Source organism: Rhinolophus sinicus, linkage group LG01 (assembly GCF_036562045.2).
Source record: "Rhinolophus sinicus isolate RSC01 linkage group LG01, ASM3656204v1, whole genome shotgun sequence".
Taxonomy (NCBI): Eukaryota; Metazoa; Chordata; class Mammalia; order Chiroptera; family Rhinolophidae; genus Rhinolophus; species Rhinolophus sinicus.
In genome coordinates, this window is record NC_133751.1 from 34,704,092 (window position 1) to 34,729,591 (window position 25,500).

General features: G+C 35.8%; 1 protein-coding gene across 6 annotated transcripts in view; it reads right to left on the reverse strand.

Moving 5' to 3' along the window:
- LOC109449507 (serpin I2) overlaps positions 1 to 25,500 on the reverse strand; it is a 161,162-nt gene that overhangs the window by 3,762 nt on the left and 131,900 nt on the right. For all 6 annotated transcript variants that reach the window (XM_019735864.2, XM_074327410.1, XM_074327411.1 and 3 more), the window contains 6 exons: positions 19,958 to 20,188; positions 18,329 to 18,523; positions 18,057 to 18,249; positions 7,445 to 7,542; positions 3,716 to 3,802; positions 631 to 720 (listed from right to left, as the gene is read on the reverse strand). In XM_019735864.2, coding sequence (XP_019591423.2) covers positions 631 to 720; positions 3,716 to 3,802; positions 7,445 to 7,542; positions 18,057 to 18,249; positions 18,329 to 18,523; positions 19,958 to 20,188 — 894 coding nt within the window. The remainder of the gene's footprint in view (positions 1 to 630; positions 721 to 3,715; positions 3,803 to 7,444; positions 7,543 to 18,056; positions 18,250 to 18,328; positions 18,524 to 19,957; positions 20,189 to 25,500) is intronic.

The window sequence follows — 25,500 nt, forward strand, 5'->3', positions numbered from 1 at the left end:
AGAAAGCGCAGAAACATTGACCCTGACAAGCTGCATTTCCTCATGTTAACACTGTGTCAAATGCCAGTCCAATCTACCATTACCTCTACTTTTTGTACCTAACTGCATCATCTTTCACCAAGTTCCCAAATTGGAGATTTGAAATTATGTTTGAGCCCTCCCTCCCACTCAGAGCCTATACCCAGTCACTTATTCTGTTGGAATCTACCTCTGAAACATTCTCAACTCTATATATAATTTCCAATTCCCAACCCTATTGTAGCACTGTAGGGAGCTAACTTCAGAGACAAGTAGGTTCTGTTCCCACCCTGCCACTTAGACAAACTCCAGAACCTCTTCGAGCTTCTATGTCTTCATTAGTCAAATGTCTAACCTATTAGAATAGTGTTAGCTTTAGAGATAAGTATTTAAAATGGCTAGAACATGTAACAGCTATGTCCTCAGCTATTATTACCACTGCCCTATTTTAGGCCCCTGTCATCTCTTAAAATAGAATGCTTGGTACAAAACTGGCACTCAACAAATACCCATTGAAAGAATAAATGATTCAGATACGTAGATTGCAATCAGCAGCTAGGAATAGGTCTGCTTGACTTAAGCAGTTCCGCCAGGGGATTCTCAAAAAGGTACCTGTTGGGTTATTCTTCATAATAAACAGAAATGGATGATTTGCTATAAATTGGTTTGGAGCCAGGCTCATGATCGCAGGGATGTGTATTCCTACGAAAAAGAGACAGCAGTTATTTAGATGTTCACATTAAAAGATCAGTAAAGAAAGTATATCCATAATACTTTTTGTAGACAGGAAAGGCCATTTTGTTTGAAGAGTTAACAAGTGGAAATATTACCATTTTCTAAATAGAGAGAAGTTTGGAATAAATTTAAAAACCAAAGAGCAGAAGAATAAATATTGGATCATTCATAGACTAATTCTAACTTCACATTTATGCTCAGTGAAGAAGAAAGCCAGATACTAGATTCAATTTAGTGAAAGCAGTTGAAATATTTTATGTTTTAAACAGTAATTTTCTGCTCACTGTGTATTTACATTATATGATTTATTCTTATAATATTTCAACTCTAATTCCTATGCAGATATGTTTGCACTTTATTTCCATTCTTCAGGCTTGTGGTAATTACATCTGAGTTAAAATTTATTTTTTTAACTTACCTTTCCAAAATTATTCTGTGAGTTCAGAGCTTTTAGGATTTGTGCTATGAATGTATATGAGGTTTTTATCATGCGATTAGGAGATTTTATGTCTTAACAATTATTTACTATGATAATTTATATTATGCTGCTCCATTGTGTCCTTTGTCTATATTTAGAGTGGGTAAATATAAATGGTTGGATTTCTTTTCTTTCTAAGTTAATACTTCTACACTCAACTTAGATGGTTTCTTTACTAACAGTACAGAGCTTTTGTACAATTTTTTCAAAACTGTGAAAAAAGCAATTTTTAAAAATGTAACATGTGTGATTAGAATTGAAAAATAATTGTATGGAAGGAAAAAACTGTTCCTCTACAGTCTTTGTTTGGGATGTGCAAATTAAACTGACAAAAAACAGATGAACGGAAGACATGCTTTATTTTTTATCCACACAGGAGCTTCATAGAAAAGAAATGACTACCCAAAGAAGTGGTTAGGCTTAAGAGCTTATATGCCATATTTACAAAGGGTGGTAAGTTGTGGAGAAGTGACTAGACAAAGGGAAAAATGATTTGGAGTTCTAGGGGCAATAAATCATGGGAAGATAAATATAGAGGGAAAAATAATGGTAGATAAGGTTTATTTAGTAAGGTTTGTTATGCAGAGTCCTTTCAGTGCCAACTTCGATCTCCTGTGATAAAGGTGAAATTTATACCCTGGTTTTAGGCAGATAGGAGGAGGACAGAGAGCTCATTTTGTATGTTTTGTTTCTCAATTACCTGCAGCTCAAAGTAATTTTTCTGTCAAAATGGCGTATTTTGGTGTGGCATATTCTGATCCCCTTCACAATCAAACATAACCTTAGTAATATAAAATGCATGGTACTCCTACTATCTGGATTATCAGGGCAACATAACCCAAATTACCAATGAATAGTGACTCATATCTGAACTAATGAGATAATCAGGAAAGCAGAGTCAGTATCACCTCCATTCTCATTTGGGTGAATACTTGAGTTTTTTGTTCTTAAGCAACCCCCGAGCAGATGCCTGAAAGTAAAAATATTCATGCTGACTATTCTGAAGTGTGATACATCAGGGTCACTGCTGATCCCTTAAAGATTGTTACATCCTTTTAAGAGAAAGCTAGACTTAAAATGAGAGGCAATAGGCAATGGCAGAAAGAGCTCTGAACTTGATGTTAGGAAACCTGATTTCAGTTCAAACTCCGCTGTCAATTAATAGTCTGACCTCAGGCAAGCTACTTCACATTGCTGGGCCTGTTTTTTCACCAATATGAGAGGATCAGACAATGATCTATAAAGAATCTTCCAGTTCTATGTAAAATTTGTCTACATGGGCCAGTAACCTCATCCCAATGCAACCTTTAGATTTCTCCAAGGATTGAAATATTTCATCCTCTCCAATCTATGTTTTTTGAGCACAGTAATGCGAAGTCCTTCAGGAGATGACAAAATGGTAGTGAGAGCCCAGTGTGTCACACCCAGACGTCAAAATCCACTGGCACTATGTAGCATTACAAATAAATCAAGAAATTCATAACATGGACATAAACTTATAGAAATTTATCAATAAGAGAGTTTAAGTGATACATATCTTTTACATACTGGTTAGAATCCAAATAATCTAAAATATTTAAATACACCTAAGCGGGATTCATTAAAGTAGCTTTTCCATTTCCAATTTAACTCAAGGTTTTCCTCCAATAATTTTTCTAGTATCATTTATATGTAGCATAGATACTACTCACAATGCCATCAATTCAAGGAAATTAGAGGAGTGGTTCTCAAACTACAGTGTGTACACAGATCATGCAGATTTTAATTCAGTAGGTCTGGAGTTGGGCTGGAGGGTGTGCATTTCTAGCAAGCTCTCAAGTGATGAGCATGCTTCTGGCCTATGTACTACACTTGCAGTAGCAAAAACAGGCTGCCAGCCACTGTGAGCACTGGTCCTCAGCTCTGGAAGCACATGGGGAACACTTAGGAAAATTCAAGAAAACACTTGTGTCTGGATCTCACGTCCAGACATACAAATTTAATTATTTGGGGCTGTGTGCTGGGCACAGGATTTGAAAAAGCTTTCCATGTAATTCTAACGTGCAGCTAAGTTTGAGAACCACTGCCACCGAGATAATGACAAGAATCAAATTAGAAAAGCAGGGGCTAACGTGGTGTAATGGAAGAATGAAATTAAGACCATTACTTAAGAGTGAGCATTCCTGAACAATAATGATTTCATATTTGAGCCTAAAGTTTGCTCCACAGGTCCTATCTGCTAATTGGCAGGTAATTCCGTGTGCAAATAAGCAAATGTCAGTAGATGAGGCTCAACTTCTAATCAAATCCCTTCCCTTCCCTTTGCATTAAGCTGTGGCTACAGAGATGCACAAGCATCTTGTACAACCAGTTTCTTTTTTCTTCCTGCAGAGCACTAGACAACAGGAGGGAACAGGGAGAACAGATTATTGCAAAGTGCCAGCACCCTAATGCTCATTTGCCTTCATCTTTCCTCCTAGCTTTTTGGGAAATCATTCATCTCACCAGTAGATGCTGCAGCTTCACTGCCATCTTCATTTATCTCAAAGAAAACTTGTTGCACGACTTGGGAAACATACACTTCAGATGAATCTGTTGGAAAATATGAAAGTGTATTTAAGGGTTAAAATTCAGAGTCATTGCTTATTAGGTCTCCAGTTAATTACATTTTCAAATGAACAAAGAAAAGGAAAAAAGAAAAAAACTCTTTCCAAGTTAGATAATTTCCTATAGATAAAGGTGTCTTAGGTATAACTTTTACAGGGTGATACAGAGACAGAGATAGAGAAACAAAGCTTAGCTCAGATATAAAAGGTAAAGATAGAAGGATATAAGCCTCAAATCAGGTATCCCACTAAGTGAAATATTTCACTGGAGAGAGGGTTTTGCCCACCAACATGGTCTACAGACAAGTTGAAAGACGCTTTACAGATTTAAATTAATCCTACCCTACATATTCAACCTCAAAGCCAACTTGCCTTTTAAATTCTGTATGCAGTTTTGATCTGAGTTTAAAACAAAATTTACTTTCCTTCAAGACTGATGAGGCTGTGAAAGTCTAAAGAGCTTTTGTGGTATCTGTTACAAAATCACTTCAGAGCTGTTTTAAAACCTATCAAACTTTTCAGTGTAAGATAGTGTCTTACAATGTTTTGTTCTGGTGTAGATGGAAGCTGAGGGAGATGCCTCTCTTCTCCCCTTGGTGGAACTGATGTATGTGTGAAGCATTTCTGACATAGTGGCCTGCGAGTCTAGTCTCCTCGAGAAGGGGGAAGTGAAACCATGAGTTCAGAAGTCATCAACCATCTCTGCTCCTTTAAGACCAGATAGATATAACAACGTTCCTTCCTCAAACTGAACCATAGCTGTGTGTTCAATGGTGACAAATGGGAGGAGGAGAGGAAGATGGGCCTTGAAATTTTAAGAAAAAGGAGAAGAAGGAACTTTGTCTCTCTTGAGCGAGAAAGCTGATGTGATGCAGGTGGACTCCACCAAAGCCACCAAATTTAAAAGTATTCATGAAGAAATACCTTAGTAAAGCGGAACCAGCTCTAACAGCTTACTGAAAGGTAAATCCCCTCAGACAAAATAGAGAGACGTCATCAAAGCTAATTTGCATAAAAAATGGCTTCCCATCCCACTAAAAATAAACTGCAAATTGTTTATGATGACTTTGTCTGGGCCCCAATTACTTTTTATCCTCATCCATTACCCTCCTGTCCTTATCCAGTAGATCAAGCTACAAAAATCAAGCATCGAGACCATAGCACTGGCTCTCCCTCCATTTAGAACTCCTTCCCCAGAACTTTTCCTGACTGGCTTCCTTGTTATTCAGGCTTCAGCAAAAATGTCACTTCATAATAGCAGTCTTCCTTCACCACCCTGTCTAATTCTGACACATAAGATGGAGAAAAGGGGGCATTCGCCCCATTGTGTGGATTAACTGAAATGCAGGAGATTGGTCTTTTAAGGTCAGGCAAAAAAACAATCTTTCTCTGGGATTGCCTGGAAAAAGACAGGATTCACATAGGAGAGCACCAAGTAGATGACCTAGGGGCTCATCCTGAGAGCAAGGACCAAAAAGCAGGTTGGGAATGAGTGGAGAATTTCTCCCAGTTTCACAAAAGTACCCCAAGTGACTCTGGCTAAGTAGACTGAGCAGCTTGTTCTTGTGTTTTCCATCTTATTATGGATACAGCACAGTCTTGGGAAAAGAATAGGACCTGAGGGGCAGTAGGCTAGAACAAGGAATCTGGACTCCATAAATTCACTGGTTTCTATACCTTTATAATAACTCTTTCCCTTTGTTTCTATGAAAATGCCTCATATGTCCTTGTCAAATCCAGGGGATGAGAAACCTCCTGCAGCTTTGCTAGAAGATGTGTAAGTAAATATTAATGTACAATTGCCTCCTTTGTTGTTTTTGAATTTAACATACACTGAGTATCTACTATGTGTCAGATGCTGAACGAGGTGATTTACATATTCTTTCATTTATTTCCACCACCAGGATATACTGTCTCATTGAACAGATTTGCAAGGTGAGGATCACAAAGGTTAAATGTTTTACTAAAGACGACATAAAAGGTAATAACAATTAGAAGTCAAATATTCACCTCAAAGTTTCTAAAGAAACTCTGAAAACGTTTCGTCTAAACCTTGGAAACTACATGAGTAAAAGGTTGTCTTTTTGGTATAAATATCCCAAAGCACTAGGTGTGGGCTGGTTCCCAGCAGCCTTTAGTGAATGCTTACTGCACAAATGAAATGTAGGGATGGCAGGGAATTCACTATTTTCCTAATGACCAGATGTAGTGCCAGCCTTGGCTGGGGTGGTTCTATTTCAGGCAATAAAGCAGACCAAAGAAGGTAAAACAACTCAAATAGGTAACCCGGGAGAAAAAGAACTGACAATGTTGGACTTGTCTTCTTCTCTGTTCAGGGTTATTCTCTCACAGAAATTCTTTTATAAAGCATTTTGGAGGTATTTTCTTGACAAATTTGCTTGTAACAAGAAATTGTGTAGAAGTCACAAATTGCTGGCAATTGGCCGAGTGAGTGGCTGTTAGAAATGCCTAAGGTATAGTGAGTAAGCTTCCGAAGGCCAGAAAGAAGCTTAAGAGGAAGAGGTCCTTGAAAAATGGCATGGTTCATTTCAGGGTGGGGAGGTGACTGTGCTCTAGGGCACACTTAGAGGGCGTCCTGTTGCAGTGTTTCATATTGACTGTTTTATTTCTGGTGTTGATGAAATTGTCAAAGAAGTCAGATCTGTCAGTATGAGAACAAGTAGCTAAATCATGTAGGAAGGTGACAATGAACATCTATGTCACCTGTGTACCGCACCCAACTCCTCCACCAGGAAAGCTCACTGATTCTGTTCGTTTACTCACATAATTGATGAGTGAATGATTTAATGAATACTTCTGCTAAGTCAAGATATTTATATAGGAATGCACAAAAATTCCATGTTATGATACAAAACCACATCAGATAGGTAGGCTTGTATTATTAGGCCCCTTTATAGAAAACTAGACTATTTAAAACAGGGTAAGTAACTTGGGACAAATTGGTCCTCTTCATCATTTTTTTCCCCTCTTTCATTAGGTATTAACTACTGGGTATCGCCAGGATGAGAAAAATTAAAAGATTGTCTCAGGCTTTGCTGTGCAAGGGAACATCTTGGCTCTGCACAATTTGCTAGGTGCAAGATAGAGTAAGAGCTCCATGTCCTGAGATCTGTGGTCAGTCCCAAGCTAAACCTACAAACTGTAGCATTACAATTTCTAGATTGTGTTCATCATGCACCATGGTGTGAAAGCCCCTTTTGTGTGCTCTAATATTACAGAATTAACATTTGCAAATTGGTTTATAAGAGTTTGATTAGTTCTGCTTAGATGAGAGACTCGAAGTTGTAATTCCCATTGTTCAAATAAGGAAATCCAAATAGGAATGAAATAGAAGCCCATGTAATACTTTACCTACACAGTTTCATTATAAGAATTGTTGGAAGTCTTATCTAACATTCTAAAATGTTTTCTGGCTTTCATTAAAGGAAAGTACTTAAATGCAAAATAGAGTGCTTCTTTACAAACAGCTCAATATGACTATGGCATTTATTCACTGGATATGTATTTTCTGGGGCCAGATGCTGTTTCAGTTTTAAGATCATTCAATTAACATAGTTCCTAAGAAAACACATTAACATGATAAAATAAGAATTATTTATCATATTACCTGTTATTCCAGAAAGGTCACAGCCACCACTAAATATTTCAGTTATGTTCAAAGAATACAAAGCTTCTTTGAAGTCTAATTTTTGTTCTACTTTAAATCTGTTAAAAAAAAGATGAAGACAAGTCTTGAAACACTATACACATATGCTCTCAAAATGTTTTTTTGTTTTTTTTTAATAACTCTAAAGTGGATGACTTGGAAGAAGTTATATTATGAAATCTTTTGTTTTCCTTAACCTGATTACATTTCCTTACATTTCACACCATTTTTCCATAGTTCCACTAGGCAGTTTTGGGTTGCTAACAACGTGCTTCCCAGATAAATGGTTGGCGGGAAGAGGGAAGAGACTACTCTACTTTTTAAATGAACAATTACCCAACAATACAGGGTGAGGATTTTAAGTTTGCAATTGCTTAGCTCCTTCCAGAGAAGTGTAAAATTTTCCTCCAGCAACTATATACACTTAGTTTTTTTCATACCATCTAAGATGGTTCCTAGCAGATGCCCAAAATACTATCAGAGGGGAATAGGAACCAGCAGGCTTTGGGGGAGACTGTTGGCTATTGGGATACAGAGAGGGATTAATAACTTATTATCCTTCCCATCCATTGTCACAATTGATGTGACTTTTTTCAGTTTATGAACACACCTAATATCGTCACAATAGGCCTTGTAAAGAGGTAAAATATTAAAAGGGAACTAAATTTCTTCCAAGTAAAATAAAAGATAAAAATTATAGGAGAAAAACAATAATGCCCAGTATTCCTGACACAAGGCCAAAAGTTAGGATTCCAGATGCAGACTACCTGTCCAGGCTGATGTGAAAACGGACTTTACCCAGGGAATCTCAAAGATTCTCTTAGGCACTGATCTGTGATACCAAGTCAACAGCAATCACTGACCCTCATATTACCATTTTAATAATACTAATACTAATGATAATAATGTAATAAGAGAAGCTATTTTATAGATGCTTAAAGCATCAATTTACATTTGAAAACCAGGTTTGAAACTCTGTTTATGAAAGAAAAGAGTGTAAGTTCCTTAAACAGGGGTGTGCCAAAAAAAATGTATACACATGACTTGTACTCCTCTTTTGTTATCGGTATATATTATTACAATTGTAATACAGTTGTTTTTTTTTCCTTTCTTAAAAAGTGTATACATTTTTTGGGCACCTTCTGTATGTTCCCACATCAGCCAAATTCCCAGGCTATTCCCGCCCAACTTGCTTTGTGCCCTGCTGGGCATTTGCCCCTGTGCTCTCTGGTTTGGACACAGACACAACTGCTCAAGCACAAGATCCTTGCTTAGATCAGTACTTAGTTAACAGGTAGGCCCACACGTGGAACTAGAAATTAGCTTGAGCAAACGGTCTAATTAGATCACTGTCTTCATTGCCAAATACTGAACAAGCAAGCTTCTTAATTATAATTTTTCAAAACGATGAACATGCCATGGCAGAAATTTACTGGGCCTTAATTATTTCTTGGTAAAATATTATGCACTTTTGGAAAATGTTAACTCATTCAGAACCCTAGCTAACTGGGAATGGGCACAACATGCATATTAAAATCTACTGATAATGAAAATAGCTTGTCTTATGCCAACTGTGTTCAATTTCTTCCTCTGAACTTCCTGCTAAGAAAAATAATGTGCAGCTTGATGGTTTGAGGATTATTTTTTTTCTTTTCTTTTTTGTCTTTTTTGTTTTCTGTTTCATTACCACACTCTATTTTTAAATTGAATGGAATATGGGCTTCTAAGAGGTGGAAGATAAATCCTCCACCTATAAATTGGCTAATTTTAGTGTAACAGTACAATAATTTTAGGATGATAATAGGAATACTGCGAGACTTATTACAACTTCTAATAATGCCTGATTCTCACTAAAGTCCCTTAAGTAAGAGTCCTGCTCATAATATAGTCCAATGAAACTCACAGTAATAGAAACCAATTTAACCATTTAATCAAAGTAAACTCTGCAACCAATTTAAAATTATCTATAATTACTGGAGCAATGAATAGCCACGTGTGAAGTAGTACTTCCATGTGTTAGGCACTTAATATAGATTATAGTTTTTAATCTTCACAAAAAAACCTATGATGTTAGCATTATTATTCCCATTAACATATTTTTAAAAGGGAGGGTTGAGGAGGTTGATTTTCAGATTCAAGGTCAAGATAGGAGACAGAGCCAAGATTCAAACCTTGGTCCTTTTGAAGTCAAAGTTAATGTACTAACTCCTGTGGCCATCTAATAAAAATTAATTAACAATCATTATATATAGTATTACTTGTGTACCTCTTCCAAATTTTGTGTCTGAATATTTATTCCAGAGGTAGTTCATTTCCCCTTTTCCTTGACTTTCCTGTAAAATTTGTCAACAGAATACAGCTCAATGGTAAAAGATTGAGCAGCAAGAGGACTGTATAGACAATTAACAACTAAATAATCATGAAATGAGTGTTTTAGCATATGTAAATCGTATCTATTTGCTAACAAGACAGCAACTTACTGTCAAATGCAACCATTGTGCTTAAAAGGGATCTTACACAGGTAAAAGCTGCAGAAAATGAAAGAAAAAATTCAGAATTTCCGTCTTGAGATGGATCCAATCCTATCCTGCAGGCCTGACGGTGGATTGGTGGTGTTCCTTCATTTTTCTTTATACCCAGGACTCTTGTTTAATAAAAAAAAGTCTTGGATGGTTCTCCCTTGGGGTCCGTATCCTTATTATTTGTAATCCCAGTTTAGATAAAGTGGGTTTGAGTCCACCTTGAAATGTTCTGTCTTAGAACCAACCAAACCAAATCTTAAAGCTGCACACAAGGATGAAAATATAACGCAATGCTTGACAGTGGTGGCCCTGGACTATCATGTAAGTACATAGTAGTTTCTGTTCACTTTCTAACCAGTTATTTCAGAGAGAGAGAGAGAGAGAGAGAGAGAGAGAGAGAGAGAGAGAGAGAGAGAGAGAGAGAGAGAGAGAGAGAGAGAATGTGTGATATACTCTATTAGCTACAAAGGCTGGATTAAAAATTCTTTCTGTCAGATATGAAACACGTGGAAAATGTTCGATGTAAATTTGGGATTCCAATTTGTATCTGTGTCCAATAGGTTAAAAAAATCAACACTTTGTAACCACTAGTGCAATTGGTCATGACACAGCTATTCTCATATCCAACCTCGTTTTCCCTGAGTTCACTTTTACCCGCACACAAGTCACATTCACCCACTTAGAAATCCACAGCTGGCCAAGCCTGGGGTAGATTTCTAGCCCAGCAAGAAGATGATACTTTGTGTCCTATGGGGGGCATTTGCTCTTTGCAAAAGTCACCTGGCACTGCTGCCCCAAATCTTTTATCTTGCTGCTCGTTCTGCCACTGATTATTTCCTCTGCTCTGTGCTCTCCCTCATGTTGGCCCCATATTACACCTGTATTCTGACTTTGCCATTTGTTAGCTGTGTAACCACAAGCAAGGTATTTACCTGTCTGCATCTCCTCTGTAACCTGAGTATAAAAATAGATCTCTATCGACTTGTTGTGGGGAATAAATGAGACATGGTAAAGAGAAGTAGCTAGGAGAGTGTAGGTACTATAAGATAATAAATGTTAACACTGAGTGAGGATAATCATAAAAATAATAGTAAAAGGTAGTATCAAGTACTAAAACTTTTATGCACATTATTTATTTAATCCTCACAATAACCATAAGAGGGATGTATTATCATTATCCCATTTAGTAACAAAAACTAAAACTATACAGTGAGAAGGTGGCAAAATTCTTTGTCCTCAATATTATGTTCTATTTTCCATGATCTGGTTCTAACAGTTGATAAAAGGTACAGTGAGATGCCGCAACAGTCAATATTTTTAAAGAACTCCTCTCAGACTATGGCTATTCTTTAGTTATTACTATACTTTTGAATAGAACTTTAGTATTTAATAAATTTAAAGACCTGGACAACCAAAAATTCAGTGACAACTACAAAATCTCACCCAAGGAAAATACACATATGACCTTTCAGGAATAAACTTGCTAATAATTTCAAGGGCTTCAAGGACTGTAAAGCCTGCCCCAGAACTCTTCAGAAATCCATGGTGCCCAGTTAAGGATGCTACAAAAGAATAAGAAATCACAGTCCTATCATTTTCCTAGTAAGTCAAACTTAGAACCTCAAGACAATCTATTCCTTTTTCACCCATATCTAGTCAGTCACATGCCAAAGTCTTTCTACTTCCCCAGCTCCTTACTATTCCCAGGGAGGCTGCTTCTTTTAAACACTATTTATTCAGTGTCTGAATTATTGCAGTGGTTTCTTAACTGATCTGTTGGGCTTCAATCTTTCCCTCTTTAACACATTCTGAACATAAGTACTATTTAGATTAAAGCAGCAAATGCATTGAACAGCTGCTATTTTTTAGATGCATACTTTGTACTGGGATCACAGAAAGGAAATATTCATAGCTCCTGACCTCAACAAGTTTACAGTCCAATGAGAAAGACAAACAAATAATTATAATATAACTGCTATGCGGAAATAAACACAAGGTACCGGGAGAACTTTTCCCAGCAAGGAGAAGGTAAGATGTGGGATCTCACATGGACAGATCAGAAAACTTTCTAAAACCCAAACTTGGTTTTAAGGACCATTAGGAGTTATCCAGAAAAATGGGGATGGTAGGGGAGAATGAGAAAAAAAATTTAAACAAGTTATCCAGCATGAACGAGGGCATTGTGACTACCAAATACATCTATCTAAAACACTGATTTAATCATTACACTATCCTACTTGGAAATTTTCAACAATTTTTCATCACATATGAGACTTATTCCTGTTGATTTTTAAAAGCTCAATTCAAGGCTTCCCTCTTTCATGAAGCCTTTGTTTACAGTTCCAGTTTCTGTGCTTCTTCCCTCTCTCCTCTCTTTTTTCGTGAATCTCCTAGTGCTTACTGGTTGTACCATTCTTTTAGTATTTACTCTATACGACTGGCTATTGTCAATAAATTTCTTGTACAAATCTTGCACCACTCCACCTAAGTGGTAACCATCTTATCAACAGGGATTATGTGTATCACTTTGTAACTGTCCTAGTTCCTTGTCTACAGTGGTCCCAATGGATCTGTGCTTTTGAACAGGACAAACATTTTCTAATAAGTAGCAAACTAATAAGACTGTAAATCTGTGAGCCAATAGATATGAGAATTTATCCCATCACCCAATACTTAGTTGAATGTCAATCAATTAATTGTGGAGGGATTCAGTTTCCTTATCTGTGAAATATAAGATATAACCAAGTTAGACTATAGAACCACAGTATTTAGTATTAAAATATACATGCTAAATGCTTTAACAAATTTAAATGCTATGTAGATGAAAGTTACTTGCTTATTTACCTTACTTACATGTATTAAATGATCACATTTTCCACATATGTAATCATAAAAACATATTCTCAGAATGTTTTTTATAAACAGAAGAATCTAATACAAAGCAAGTTGTGTGTTAGACTCTTCAACCTGAGGATGTTTGACTATTAAGATGCTGACAGGATCCCATACTGCATTTAGACAAAGTGATATGATTATTTTAGTTGCTATCCAACTGCAGGATAATGTCCAAAATTAGGTATCTGGTATGTTACAGATAATAAACACTAGAAATCACCTTAATATTTTTAGACTAGACTCTATCTTGTTGCCCTTGATTCTAAACTGTCCATACATCAAAGAAGGGAAGGAGAATTGTTTCCTAAACAGTAACTATAATCTAAATAGTCAGTGGCATGTTCCTTTCTACTGTTGCTTATATGCAAGCATTCTTAGATTAATTTTTTCTCTTTAGCATTTAGTAAATTGCACCTTATAATGTGAACTTATTTGAAAATTGAGTCATGGTAGATGTAATTAGTTAGGTTGAGGTCATACTGGAATAGAGAAGGCCCTTAATCTAATATGACCTGTGTCCTTATAAGAAAGGAGAATGCCACATGAAGAGAGGTGACCACATGACAAGAGAGGCAAAGATTGGAGTGATGCATGTGCAAGCAGAGGAATAATCAGGATAAAGGCCACCATCAGAAGCTATGGCGAGGCAAGGAAGGATTCTACATTGAGTCTCAGAGAGGGCATGGTGCACCAGACACCTTGACTTTGGACTTCCAGCCTCCAGAACTGTGAGGAAAATGAACTTCTCTTGTTTTAAACCACCAGTTTGTAGTAATTTGTTATAATAGCTGTAAGAAACTAATACACCTGATTAAACTGTTTCAGTTTTACCAAAATGTTCAATTGTCAGTTTGAAACCATAATGCGTTCATTCAGATATAAAAGAACTACCTCAGTGAATAATAAAATGTAAACTTGTCAGTCTACACAAAAGTATTTATTGAGCCTGTATAGTTTTCCCTCTTCTGTACTGAACAGATTTTAAGGGGATATTTTTCTGTTGTCAGAAAACTATTCATTTTGGGGGAAATGCATTTCAGAACTTTCAATCCATAATGTTTAGGGAATTTAATTCAACAAATGTGTCCTAAAAAACTAAAATTGTTCATGAACTTAACACATAAGGGAATCCTTCCTTTAATAAACTGGAAGACTAATACTTTTATAGGGAGATGTTAATACATTTTAAATGTAATGTTTTATTAATGTGACTGAATAATTGATAACAAAATTTTCAGTCCTATGAATTAAAAGCAAAGTCATTTTTATTTCTGTAGTGAGAAGATTCCAGGAAAATGGTTGATGCCCTGTTTTTCATTATGCTGCACATAAGGGAAGGAGGAACAGCTCCATCAGAATCCTCAGAGGGAATGAATTAAAGAGTGACTAGAAAGTTGAATTCTGATTTTTGAGATATGTAAAATTAGATAAAAGAAAATAACAGAATCTTTCTTTGAAAATATTTGTATGACTTAATTCAACAATATTCATTTAGTACATACTATGTACCATGAAATGTGCTAGGGACTACAGAAACCAAAATGAAGGAGACATAACCCCCTGTCCCAGAGCTCACATCTTAATAGAATTGACAAGAATGTGAGCAAAAAGTGAAAAAGCAGTGTATTGACTGCTATAATGTAAATTCACACAGAATGTTCAAGAAATAAAGATAAGGAATTGTTGATTCTAATTGACCATGTTGATGAAATCTACACGTTGAGGAAATCTCTGAAAACAGTTAATTGTGAGGAAACCTTGAAGAATGAATGATAACTTACTGGTTGGACACCATGAAGAAGGGTCTATGCGACAGAGAGGATAAGAGTAAGAGAAATTTAGAAATCAGAAGACTTTCTAGTTTGGTACTGGCTGGGCAGTGATCCTCTTAACAAAAAAAGAAAAATAGCCATCATTTATTTAGCACGTTCTATTTGCCAGACTTTGTGCTATGAATAGAAGTACGTAATGAGGTACTTAATTGAACGACCACTAAATAAAAAAATAAAAAAATGGTGGTCGAAATTGTTTGGAAAAAGAGGGGTACAGCTGCCAACTAATGTTTCTGTTCCCATATAACTGAAGATTCAAATTCACCTGTAAAGTCAGAAGGTGCTCATTTGTTTGGCAAAAGCTTTTCATTACGCAAATAGAACCAGTAACATGAAGGTAGAGAAATTTGACATGATGAGGCTGTAATATATTTGACATGATATGAAAACATCGTTTCACTGTGGGTTGAAATCTACTGCTGTAGATTCTTATCATGACTGGGAACCTGACCTTAGAGAGGATGGGAGAAAAATCTGTGTTATCTTCTTTATATGCTGGGAAAAGTTGGAGGACTCTGGAGCCTGGGTAGGAGCGAGATGGGAAAAACACCTTTTTCAGTGAGAGTGGGCTCTGACACCATGATAATGGCAGGCTAACAGCAATGAACAGGATAAGGCTTTCTGGTACAAAAAAAAAAAAAAGGCCTATACTCCAGGAATACCCATCCCTGGCACCTGATTTGAAACTACCTTGTAAGCCCCTCTTATTAAGAACACGCTTCCAGTAAAGTTTGGTTGAACACTCAAGTTGTTCTTATTTGTATTAGTTTGCCAAGGCCAACTATTTAACAAATTACCATAAACTAGGTGCTTTAAATAGCAGAAATTTATTGTCTCACAGTTGTAGAAGCAAGAAGTCCAAAACGTGGGTAACTGATTTCTTCTCAGGGCTGTGCGAGGAAGGTTTGGTCCAGGCCTCTCTCTTTGGCTTATAGATGGCCATCTTCTTCCTACACATCTTCACTGACTGTTTCCTCTATGTGTATCTCTATATCCAAACTTTTCCTTTGTATGAAGACTCCACCCATATTGGATTAGAGCCCACTCTAATGATGTCACTCAACTTGATTACCTCTGTAAAGTCTCTATCTCCAAATAAGGTCACATTCTGAGTTAGTGGGGTTTGGGACTTAACATATGAATTTAAAAGAGACATAATTCAACCCGTAACAGTTGTTCTTAGAGAAATTTAAAACAAAAAAAGTCTATGTCTACACTTTTGGAGAAGTTGTATGGAAAGTGTGGCCACAGTTTGGAGAAGCTGATAAGAAGGCCAAACAGTTTGGAAAAGCTGTTCTGGATGGATTTGTGACTGTGAAATATTCCTGTAGGGATTCCTAAAATGTTGGAGAAGAGAATTCTGGCAAAAAACTTGTATTTCCTGTTGTCAATTGAGTTTGGGATGTATGCATCATTCTCTAGACATTTGTTATCTAGGCTGATGAAGCTGGGGACACTTAGAGTTACAGGTATCATTACCCTCATTTTATACTAATAAAACCACAACTCAAGATACCGTAGTCATGTGACAATCCTAAGACTTCAATGATAGTACACGGCATAGTCCATTTTCAAACTCAGGATTTTTTGGACCCAAACTATGATCTTTCCAGAGAGAGGGGGAGAGATAAGGGAAGTAAAACTGAAAATAAACAATTTAATTCCAAAATTTATTACTGCTATTATTAGAAGGTAAACTATCTGTCACATACACCATTATATCCCAATGTTCAGCACATGATAGTTGCTAAAAAGAACACTCCTTGAAAGACTGAATAACATTCAGGAAGAGATATACAGATGATACAGAATAGAAAAAGGGGTTGGGGGAGGAGATTCAGATTTAGATACATAAATGAAAGAGAGAGTAAGAAGAGGACAATTTCTGAAGATGAAACTCTGGTAAACATTATTTGTGAACAGAAACAAAAAAAATGTAAGTCATGGAGCAAGTAAATTTGACAGAGAGATCAAAAAAATAAATACAAGTGTGTAGTGCCACAGGGTTAAAGAAAGATTTTTAAGAAAAATAGGATGGTTAATAATATTTGTATCAATATCCCAGAGTTCGAGTGAAAAAGACACATCTTTCTCCAGGGCATTAAGGAAAGTGGAGGAAGAGATTAGCAAAGAATTGTACATATTTTGAGGTGAAGAGTAAAGAGGTGAGTTTGCTTGATGATATGTTTCCTTTAAGGAACGAAGTTGAGACGTATGTTGAGAGTAAAAGATATCAGCATAAAGTAGTACATTAAGAATAGAGGTAAAGTTTTGGTGTTGGGTGGGGTTTTTATGTGGTATGGGTACTAGAAAAGAAAGTCCTCTGAAGATCCACAAGGAGTTCCAAGCTCCAGCCTTGGTGAGACCAGAAGTGATTGCTTTCTGGGTTTTGGTAAACACAATCAGTAGTTGTGGAGGAGGAGTGGCTTTTCGTGTAGACTCAGGATTGACAATGGTTGGGGAGAGAATTAAAGAGGGGCAAAGACAAGGTGACAAAACCATCAACTCTGATGACAGTATGATTAAAATGACTGACTGGGTCCTAGCTAAGTGGAGAAGGAGAAAAAGGCCAGGAGGTGTGAGACCAAGGGCCTGGAAGAGAGGTGGACAGACCATGCAGGCCTTGATGAGTGTTAAGAAAATTTAAAAATAAAAGAACAAATATAATCTATTAGACATCTGTCTCTTTTTAAAAATTCAGGTAGAGTGTGAACTGAGTTATTTGGGCACACCGTACTCTCTGAAGTTTCTCCTAGAAGCATTATATTAAGAAATTAGTGTTTATAACTACTGTCTCCTGAGATATGCCTTTGTATATTCCATTTTGCATTAACTATCTAAAACTGACCATATAATTCTATTTATAATTCAATGACTGTTAGAGCACTGTCGGTCAAATGTGACTTAACATAGCTTTTAATTGTATAGTACCATAAGTGTTTGGGGGTTTTATTTTCCTTAAATACAACAGAAGACAAATATTTTAAATTCCAATCAGGAAAAAAAATTAGAAAAAAATAAATTTGTACAATAAAAAGAATAATAATTCCTTTTAATGCCTGCATTCTAGTTTGAAGATTTACATTTCTTCACTTCTTTCAGGGACTACTGAGCACTTAAATTTAGTCTCCCTCATGGCAAAGCAATGCTGGTGATGTTTAGACCTGCCTTTGTATCCATAATGTGGAGTAATACTTCCAAACGCATTTTTCTTTTCATTTTTGTCAATAGACTTTTCAAGCATTTGTTCTCGTTCATCTGGTTATTCAAATTCCTCCATAAGTAAAAACATAAGAACCAGAATAATAAAATGGCATTACCAACCTAGGAAGGCTTATTTCCACTTCCTCTTCTTGCATCTCTGAGAACCATTTGAAGATTTGATGAGCAGTAATCAGTTTTTCCATTTCTTCTATATTTATCTCTGCTGCAGGAAGTATAATGATTAAACTAAACTCATCACCTTTATAAGGTAATTCCAAAACCTGGTAGTTCATGGAGGATTCAGAAAAATAACCTGGAATAGAGAACATAAAATGTTAAATGTACTTGGCAATCCCCAAAGTCATGCTTTAGAGTGTGCTTTCTCATATTACCATATTTTGTCCTCAAAAGAGCCTTCATCATTGGGATTTTGACTGCTGCACCATCTTTATTAGTGAAATTCATCAGCTGTGTGTCCTCTTTTCTGAATTTTTGTTTCCAATCCCCCTTGAAATAAATAGCATTCACCAGGACAAGCCGAGTCAGAGGGCCAAATTCTTCCTCTGAAAACATGTCTTTAATTTTTCCTGTGAAGGGTGTAGAGGAGGAGGTAGGAAGAAATATGCAATAGTGGTTCAGTAAAAGTGCTTTAAATAGAATTAAAACAAAAATTTCTTTTGCAGATCAGTTATAAACAGGGTGCTTCATCATCTAAAAGTAGCAATTTTGAGAGCAAAGGGGAGCACTATTAAATATTTAGAAACAGGTGCAAATGGGTTTCTCTAGGAAACAGGAGATAGGGGATTGTCTTAGGCAAATTTGGACAGACCTAGTCATGAACTCTCTTTAGTGAGATTTTTTTTAAATCATTTTTCAGTCAGAAAGAACAGAAACTAAATACCTCTTCCTGCATATTTATTGGTATTTTTTAAACTTTATTTCAAGGTTCTCCAGTAGGACAATTAGAATCAATACTTTAATGGTAAACTCAAACTTGCTACTCTTGCAGCTGCAGCCACTGACCATTGGGAAGAGACAAGTATGCAACTGGTAGTATGATTTTCTTCTTCTGAAAAAAACAGTTTCCTATTTCTATGTCCAGTGAGCATTTCAAAGTTATGAGACAAAAACATGATTGGGTGCCATGGAGCTGTCTAGGGATGTTCTCATTTTGTATCCTATTAACAGGACTTTCCTGTGAACACAGCTCACAACACCGTCTCACATTTTCTGCTATGGTCCTCCATATAAGGCTTCCCATAAATAAAACAGTAGCATCTTACACCATCTTACACCACTACAATTTTTTTGTAGCAGAATGAATAAGAGAAGAAACAGACTACTGTTAATCAAGGACCAGATATATGTTTGTCACTTCACATACATTATTATGAAACTTTCTAATAATCCTGAAATTTTCATAACATTCCCATTTTAAATAGGGCATAGCTTAGAACTTGTTAAGGTTTGAACCCATCTGTATGATTTTAAGCTTATGTTCTTTCTACTATACCATCCCACAGCCCCTTTGGAATTTGTGCTAGCTTGTATTTAACTTAAAGTTAAGATTACCATGTTTACGATAGGACTATCAACATTTATTATTAAACATTAACACATCCAACTAAGATGTGTTAATTATTTATAGACTTTGTGGGAAAGAAAACATTTGGGATTGACAGATCTAACTTTTATCTGGCCAAATATATTATTCCTACTGCCGTACTTTAGAACACCTACCAGTAAACAAAAATAACTATTAAAATTCTTCCATTAAGAATTTTACAGTCGTCTCTCAAAAAAAAAAAAGAGAGAGAGAGAACCTCTGTACTTTTCAAAACAGCTTACAATTTTTTTTTTTTTTAATTTAGTATTACTTTGAATAATAGGGAAGTAAAATAGGTGATTTGATCCCTCTGAGACAGTTTAGTGAGAAAATATTCAACCATTCTTTACTTTAGGTATTAAAAAAACATGAATACAATATCAAATAATGATGTTATGAAAATGAGAAACTTTACCATTTGTTTTGCTTTCTACCCAGGTACTTATTGTCTCTGCACAAGCCTTTGCATCCAGGAAATTCACCAGTTTTAAGGCACTCTGAAAAAATTCCTTGTTGCCATGGAGATACTGTTCTTTCACAGTGAATCCTTCTTGAAGGTAGAGGGCACTGGCAAGATTAAATGTAAATTCTTGTTTTTTCTCCGAGGTGGCAGAGAAAAATGACTTCAGCACAGAAAATTCTTCTTCTAAAAAATAATTATAATGTACACTGACATATCGAACAACATAAAAACAACAGATTTTCAGCTTTGCTTCTAAGCAATAAGATTCATATCATCATTTTTTGCATTCATGTATAACTAACAATCTTTTCTAATTTAGTATCAATATTTTAAGCATGTATCTATCTCCCGCAGAATATATATTTTCTGGACAAACCAGCTTTTACATAGAAAAAAAAAATGTCCATGTAAGTTTGAAATTTGTCAAAAACAAGAATATGCATTTAAACAGTATGAAGGAAACTCGTTGTTTATAGTCAAATTGAGCTTATTCTTAGTTGTTGGAACTTATTTTTAGAATTTCACTCTCTGTATAACATGCGATTTTTATGAAACGGGAATGTTAATGAATGTTGATAGGGTTATGACAGTGATGAGCAATCCTTTTCAATATTATTTTTATTTCAGCTTAAGACAGAATTGCTCTTATGAGCAATTGCACCTGTCCAAGATTTGAAATTTACGAAGCAACCCCTAGAATCATCTCTTTAGCTGCATAAGTTTCAGAATTGCATATTTCAGGTTCATGAGTCTATATACTTTGGCTATCTACATGAACATTAAATGTATTTAACCATCCAAACTATAATCATTAGCCAGATGAGTCCATGAGAGTCACCTAAGACTCACTGTTGGCCTATTATTTATTTATCATCAGATTATTCTGACCACAGTTTTGTCAGAAAGTATACGAGGTGTGATAAAAAATATGGTAAATGCTGCACTGAGTGCCATCCAATAGAAAGGCAGGGATCTTCAATACGGGAAGCAGCACTTCGAACCTTAGTAACAGTGTGTGACAACTTTCAACTTGTTAGGTGCAGTCAGTCGGGTGTGAGCTACGGTTGAGAGAAGGTGTGTTTTAAAATATGCCATAAATCATGGATCACAAACAATGCATTAACACGAAATGGGCAAATGGTTTCATCCTCCATCATGACAACATTCCATGTCACACATCACTTCTGATATATGGCAATTTCTGTCAAATAAAAACATTACGGTGTGTCCTCATCCACCTTTGTCACTGGCTCTGGCACCGTGCGACTTCTGGCTCTTCCCCAAAGTCAAAATGAATATGAAAGATAAATGTTTTGAATTGATTCAAGACATTGAGACAGCTATGACAGTGCAACTCACTGAAGACACTCACTAAAGAGGACTTCCAGAACTGCTTCAGAAAGTGGCAAGAATGATGGCATAAGTGTGTTCAAAGCCAGGGGGAGTATTTTGAGCGGGATTAATAGCAATGTGTCTTTTAATTTAAACATTCACTGTATTTTTTTTATCACACCTCGTATGTGCCTATGAGAGAATTCAGCTCTGAACATTACTCCGTGGCTCTGTATTCATTATCAAAGGGTACAGATAATTTTCATTCCCTTCTGGCTTAATCCTGGAACTCAGTCAGTTAGTCTGGGATCTATATTTCAAATCAAAGATTTATTTGGGGCCATTATTATATTTTCAGTTAAATGCCGAAAATACCACTTTTATAACTTTAAAGTTGATTATATGCAATTAATTTCTATTGAAGAAACATAAATAGTTTATCATGGTAAGGTGCCCATTGAATAAAGAGAAATAAAAAAGTATTACTGAGAGAAACTTGCTACTCAGTGTCTATTGGAAATAAGGCGTGTGTGTGTGTGTGTGTGTGTGTGTGTGTGTGTGTAAACACTTTCTCAGAGAGCAAGCAGCCCATAGGGTATCTCCATGCAAATAAGAACAGATGCTCTTACTGGAGTGCTAAGGCCCATAGTCTCACATCTTACCCCACTGAATAGAGGCTACATTTCAGTCCCCACTGACCTCCTTGTCCTGCCACTCTTGTGTAAGTATAACCTGCACAACGATACAAGAGGTTCTGGAAAGTGTATTGCATTGTATTTCAAATTTTGATTCTTCATTCATGAGACATAGGCACAAGACATAAAAGATTTTAGATACAAAAATTTCCTTCCATATGATTGGAAGGGTTTCAGTAATTCTTTACAACCCTGGAATTCCTTACATAAGGAAGGGAAGAAAGTTAATCTATTTTACTTGTTTATACAATGATTTCAGATGCAATCATTTCTTGCTATTTGAAGTCAAGAGAAATATCTCAATACCCAGGAGGTTACAAAGAAGACTTCCTGAGTGAAGTCATTAGAACTTCTCTAAAATAATTAATTAGAGTCAGAAATAATGTGGCAAACGTTGAAACCAGTTTTCAGGAGTTTGTAACATACGAACATTTTTAAAGGAATGGGAAAGTAAAGGAGAGGGGAAGAAAAAAATAGTCCCAACTCATTTGTCAGAGCAAATAGATTTATGTCATGTCTTAAGGTCTAAGACTATGTGACAATCAGCTGACCTTTGACAAATCGCTGTACTCAGAAGTCAATGAAAAATATCACCAACTAGCACAAGTTGGGAGGAGAATATAAAGTTATCTGCTTTATAAATTTGATTTAATTTATTGATTCACAATCTCTTGTAGCACAGATCAAACATATACATGGCTGCCTATAGTTAATGAGAATAAGTTTATTTAATTTCCTACATTAGAGCCGTGGAAAACCTACAGGTCATGGAGTTAATGTGACTTTTGGTTTGACTGTACCAGACCTCCAGACACTGCTCTAAAATTCAGTACATGTTTACTTCTCCTGATGTGAAGGGTAAGAATACCAATTCCATATGCAGTGTGAGAGATCCAAAGATGAAAACTAAGGCCGTCATAGGATTAGAGACGATTTTAGCCAAAGGATCCATATAAATCATCTCATCCAAATTCATCTTTTTATAGTGAGGATTCTAAAATCCAGAGAGATACAGTAATTTGAGAGGTGCCAAATCACAAGGTCATTTGATTGCAGAGCTGAGTCAGGAATTCATGTCCAGTTCTCTTTCCATAATCATCTTGGAATAAAGAAGCACCTTCAATTTAGCCTTTGCTTAGTAAGCAGCATTATTAGATGCCAAGGAAAATAGAGCATTACCAGAGGCTCAGTAAACTGGAGAAGGTAAGTTCTGAACAGATGTTTTAGTATTGGGGGAAAGGAGGGGAACTGGTACTGAGAATACCAGTGGGGTGGGACACCAGGAGTTGTGTGCCCATCTGTAGAATAAGCCAGCTGTTAATGTGAAACAGATTGCTAGCAGAAAAAAGTAAAATATAGACTGATTCAACAGAGTATATCTTTTGACAGTCAGTGGGAATCGAAGGCAGAGCTCGGACTAACATAAGTCAGAGACACTCACCTTGCGCATAAAATTTAAAAAGATGCTATCAAACTCAGTAATCAAGATAAATAATATTTTATTGCAACATATATACCGGGGTGCCAAAAATATGTATGCAAGTATACATTTTGGTCAACGTTACTCAAGCAGTATTTCACTATAATCAAAAATGTCTGGAGGCTGATGGTAACCACTTTGAACACCTCTTGTAATTGCAGATGTCAAATGTGACTTGTATTCATCTTTTGTTATTGGTATATATTGAGTATTACAATTTTAATACAGTTTTCCTTTCTTAAAATATTTATACATTGTTCTGGCACCCTCTGTATTTTGAAAATCAGTATTAAGAGAAATCCATGATGAACAAAATACGAAAACTTTAAATAAAGGCAAGGTCATTATTACTGATTTTTCTTTTTTTCTTGGGTTCCAATATGGCTCTGCCAGACACTGCCTTCTTCTGATCTGTCACACCCTTCATTCTACCCTTAGTGCTATTTTGCTCTTCTTTCTCCAGACCCCCTGAACATTTTCTCCAACCTGTTGCACGTTCACTCTGTTCCCTCCCTTAACTCTGTTTCCTTTTTCTTTATTCCTTAGTGTCCCCCTCTTTTTTTTCCAGAGTTTCTTTCTCACATCTTCTCCATTGTTGGCTAGTCTTTCTTTTCTTTTTGCAGTTATCTTTCATCTGTATCTCCCTTAAGGGAGCATAATAGAAAGCAAGTTTGGTAAATTTTGTTATATGTGTCAAAATGTTAATATGAAATTATCTATATGTACTCTTCTAAGGAAAATATAGAAATTTTCATTATTGCTCATGTGATCTATAACCCTCAGTGAATTATTTTTGGAATAGTTCTGGGCAAGTTACTTAATCTTTCTTTGCCTCAGTGTCCGCATCTGTACAGCAGGCTTATGTCTACTTCACAGAGTAATTATGAATATTAAATGAAATCATGTACATAAAGCACATAAAACAGTGACTGTGACACTATATATACTTGAAAGTGACATCATTATCATTATGATTATTATTTCATTCACAACCTAGAGTTATTAAGACATGTGTTTCTATATAAGATGAAATCCATTTAAGGTAATTTAGATTTCAGAGGCTCTAATTTTACTAATTTATCATGGATTCAACTTTACATATCTTCATAAATGTTCTATTACTTTCCAAAGCAGTATCATGGGACTGAAATGTTTCTGGGACTGTATAGTGGGATTTGCTGAAATTAATATAGACAGTGAAGACTAAATCTGGAACACAGTGGCTTCATTTTCCATTATTCACATAGGGAAACTCTTGCAATGAATTTCATTATCATCAACTTTTTTTCTCTATAAAATTGCCTTTATTTAAAGTAACACAAGTAAAACCTTGTAAAGAAGAAAAGCAAATACCTATGTATAACTAATCTGCACTAAGGCAAACATACTGAAATTAGTTATAGTGAATAAATTCCCAAATCAAAAACCTGGATGTTTCCTCTGATGTTCAGGATGGACTACCTAACAGATGTAAAAGTTAGAAATTAAAATTATTATGGAAATTGAGAACACAGAAGAGTCAGGAAAATAGGCAACCACCCCTTCAAATGGAATGCCAGCACTAAAGCTTCTATACAATATCTCAGATGAACCTTTGGGAGACTCCAAAACAACAACACTCACACTCAAAAAGGCTCTGAAGGGCTATATAAATGCTCTTTATCCCTAAAAATTTTCTTAAAAAACTATTAACCAAATAAACTTCTAAAATATATACATCAATGCTTTTTCTTGACCTGATTTAAGTGAAAAAGTTAAATTTTACTTAGAAAATTAATTTAAAAGGCTAACAAAACAGAGATGCACACTAAGATTTCTGGGTGAGGGTACCCACCAAAGCATTTTTATAAAAAAAGTATTGGAAGCAAACTAATAAAGAAGGATTAAGTAAGTGATGGTATTTCCATAAGAGGTAGTAAAATACAACAATTAAAAATTATATTCTGAAGTAGTTGCATGATATGAGAAAATGATCACAACATAGTAAG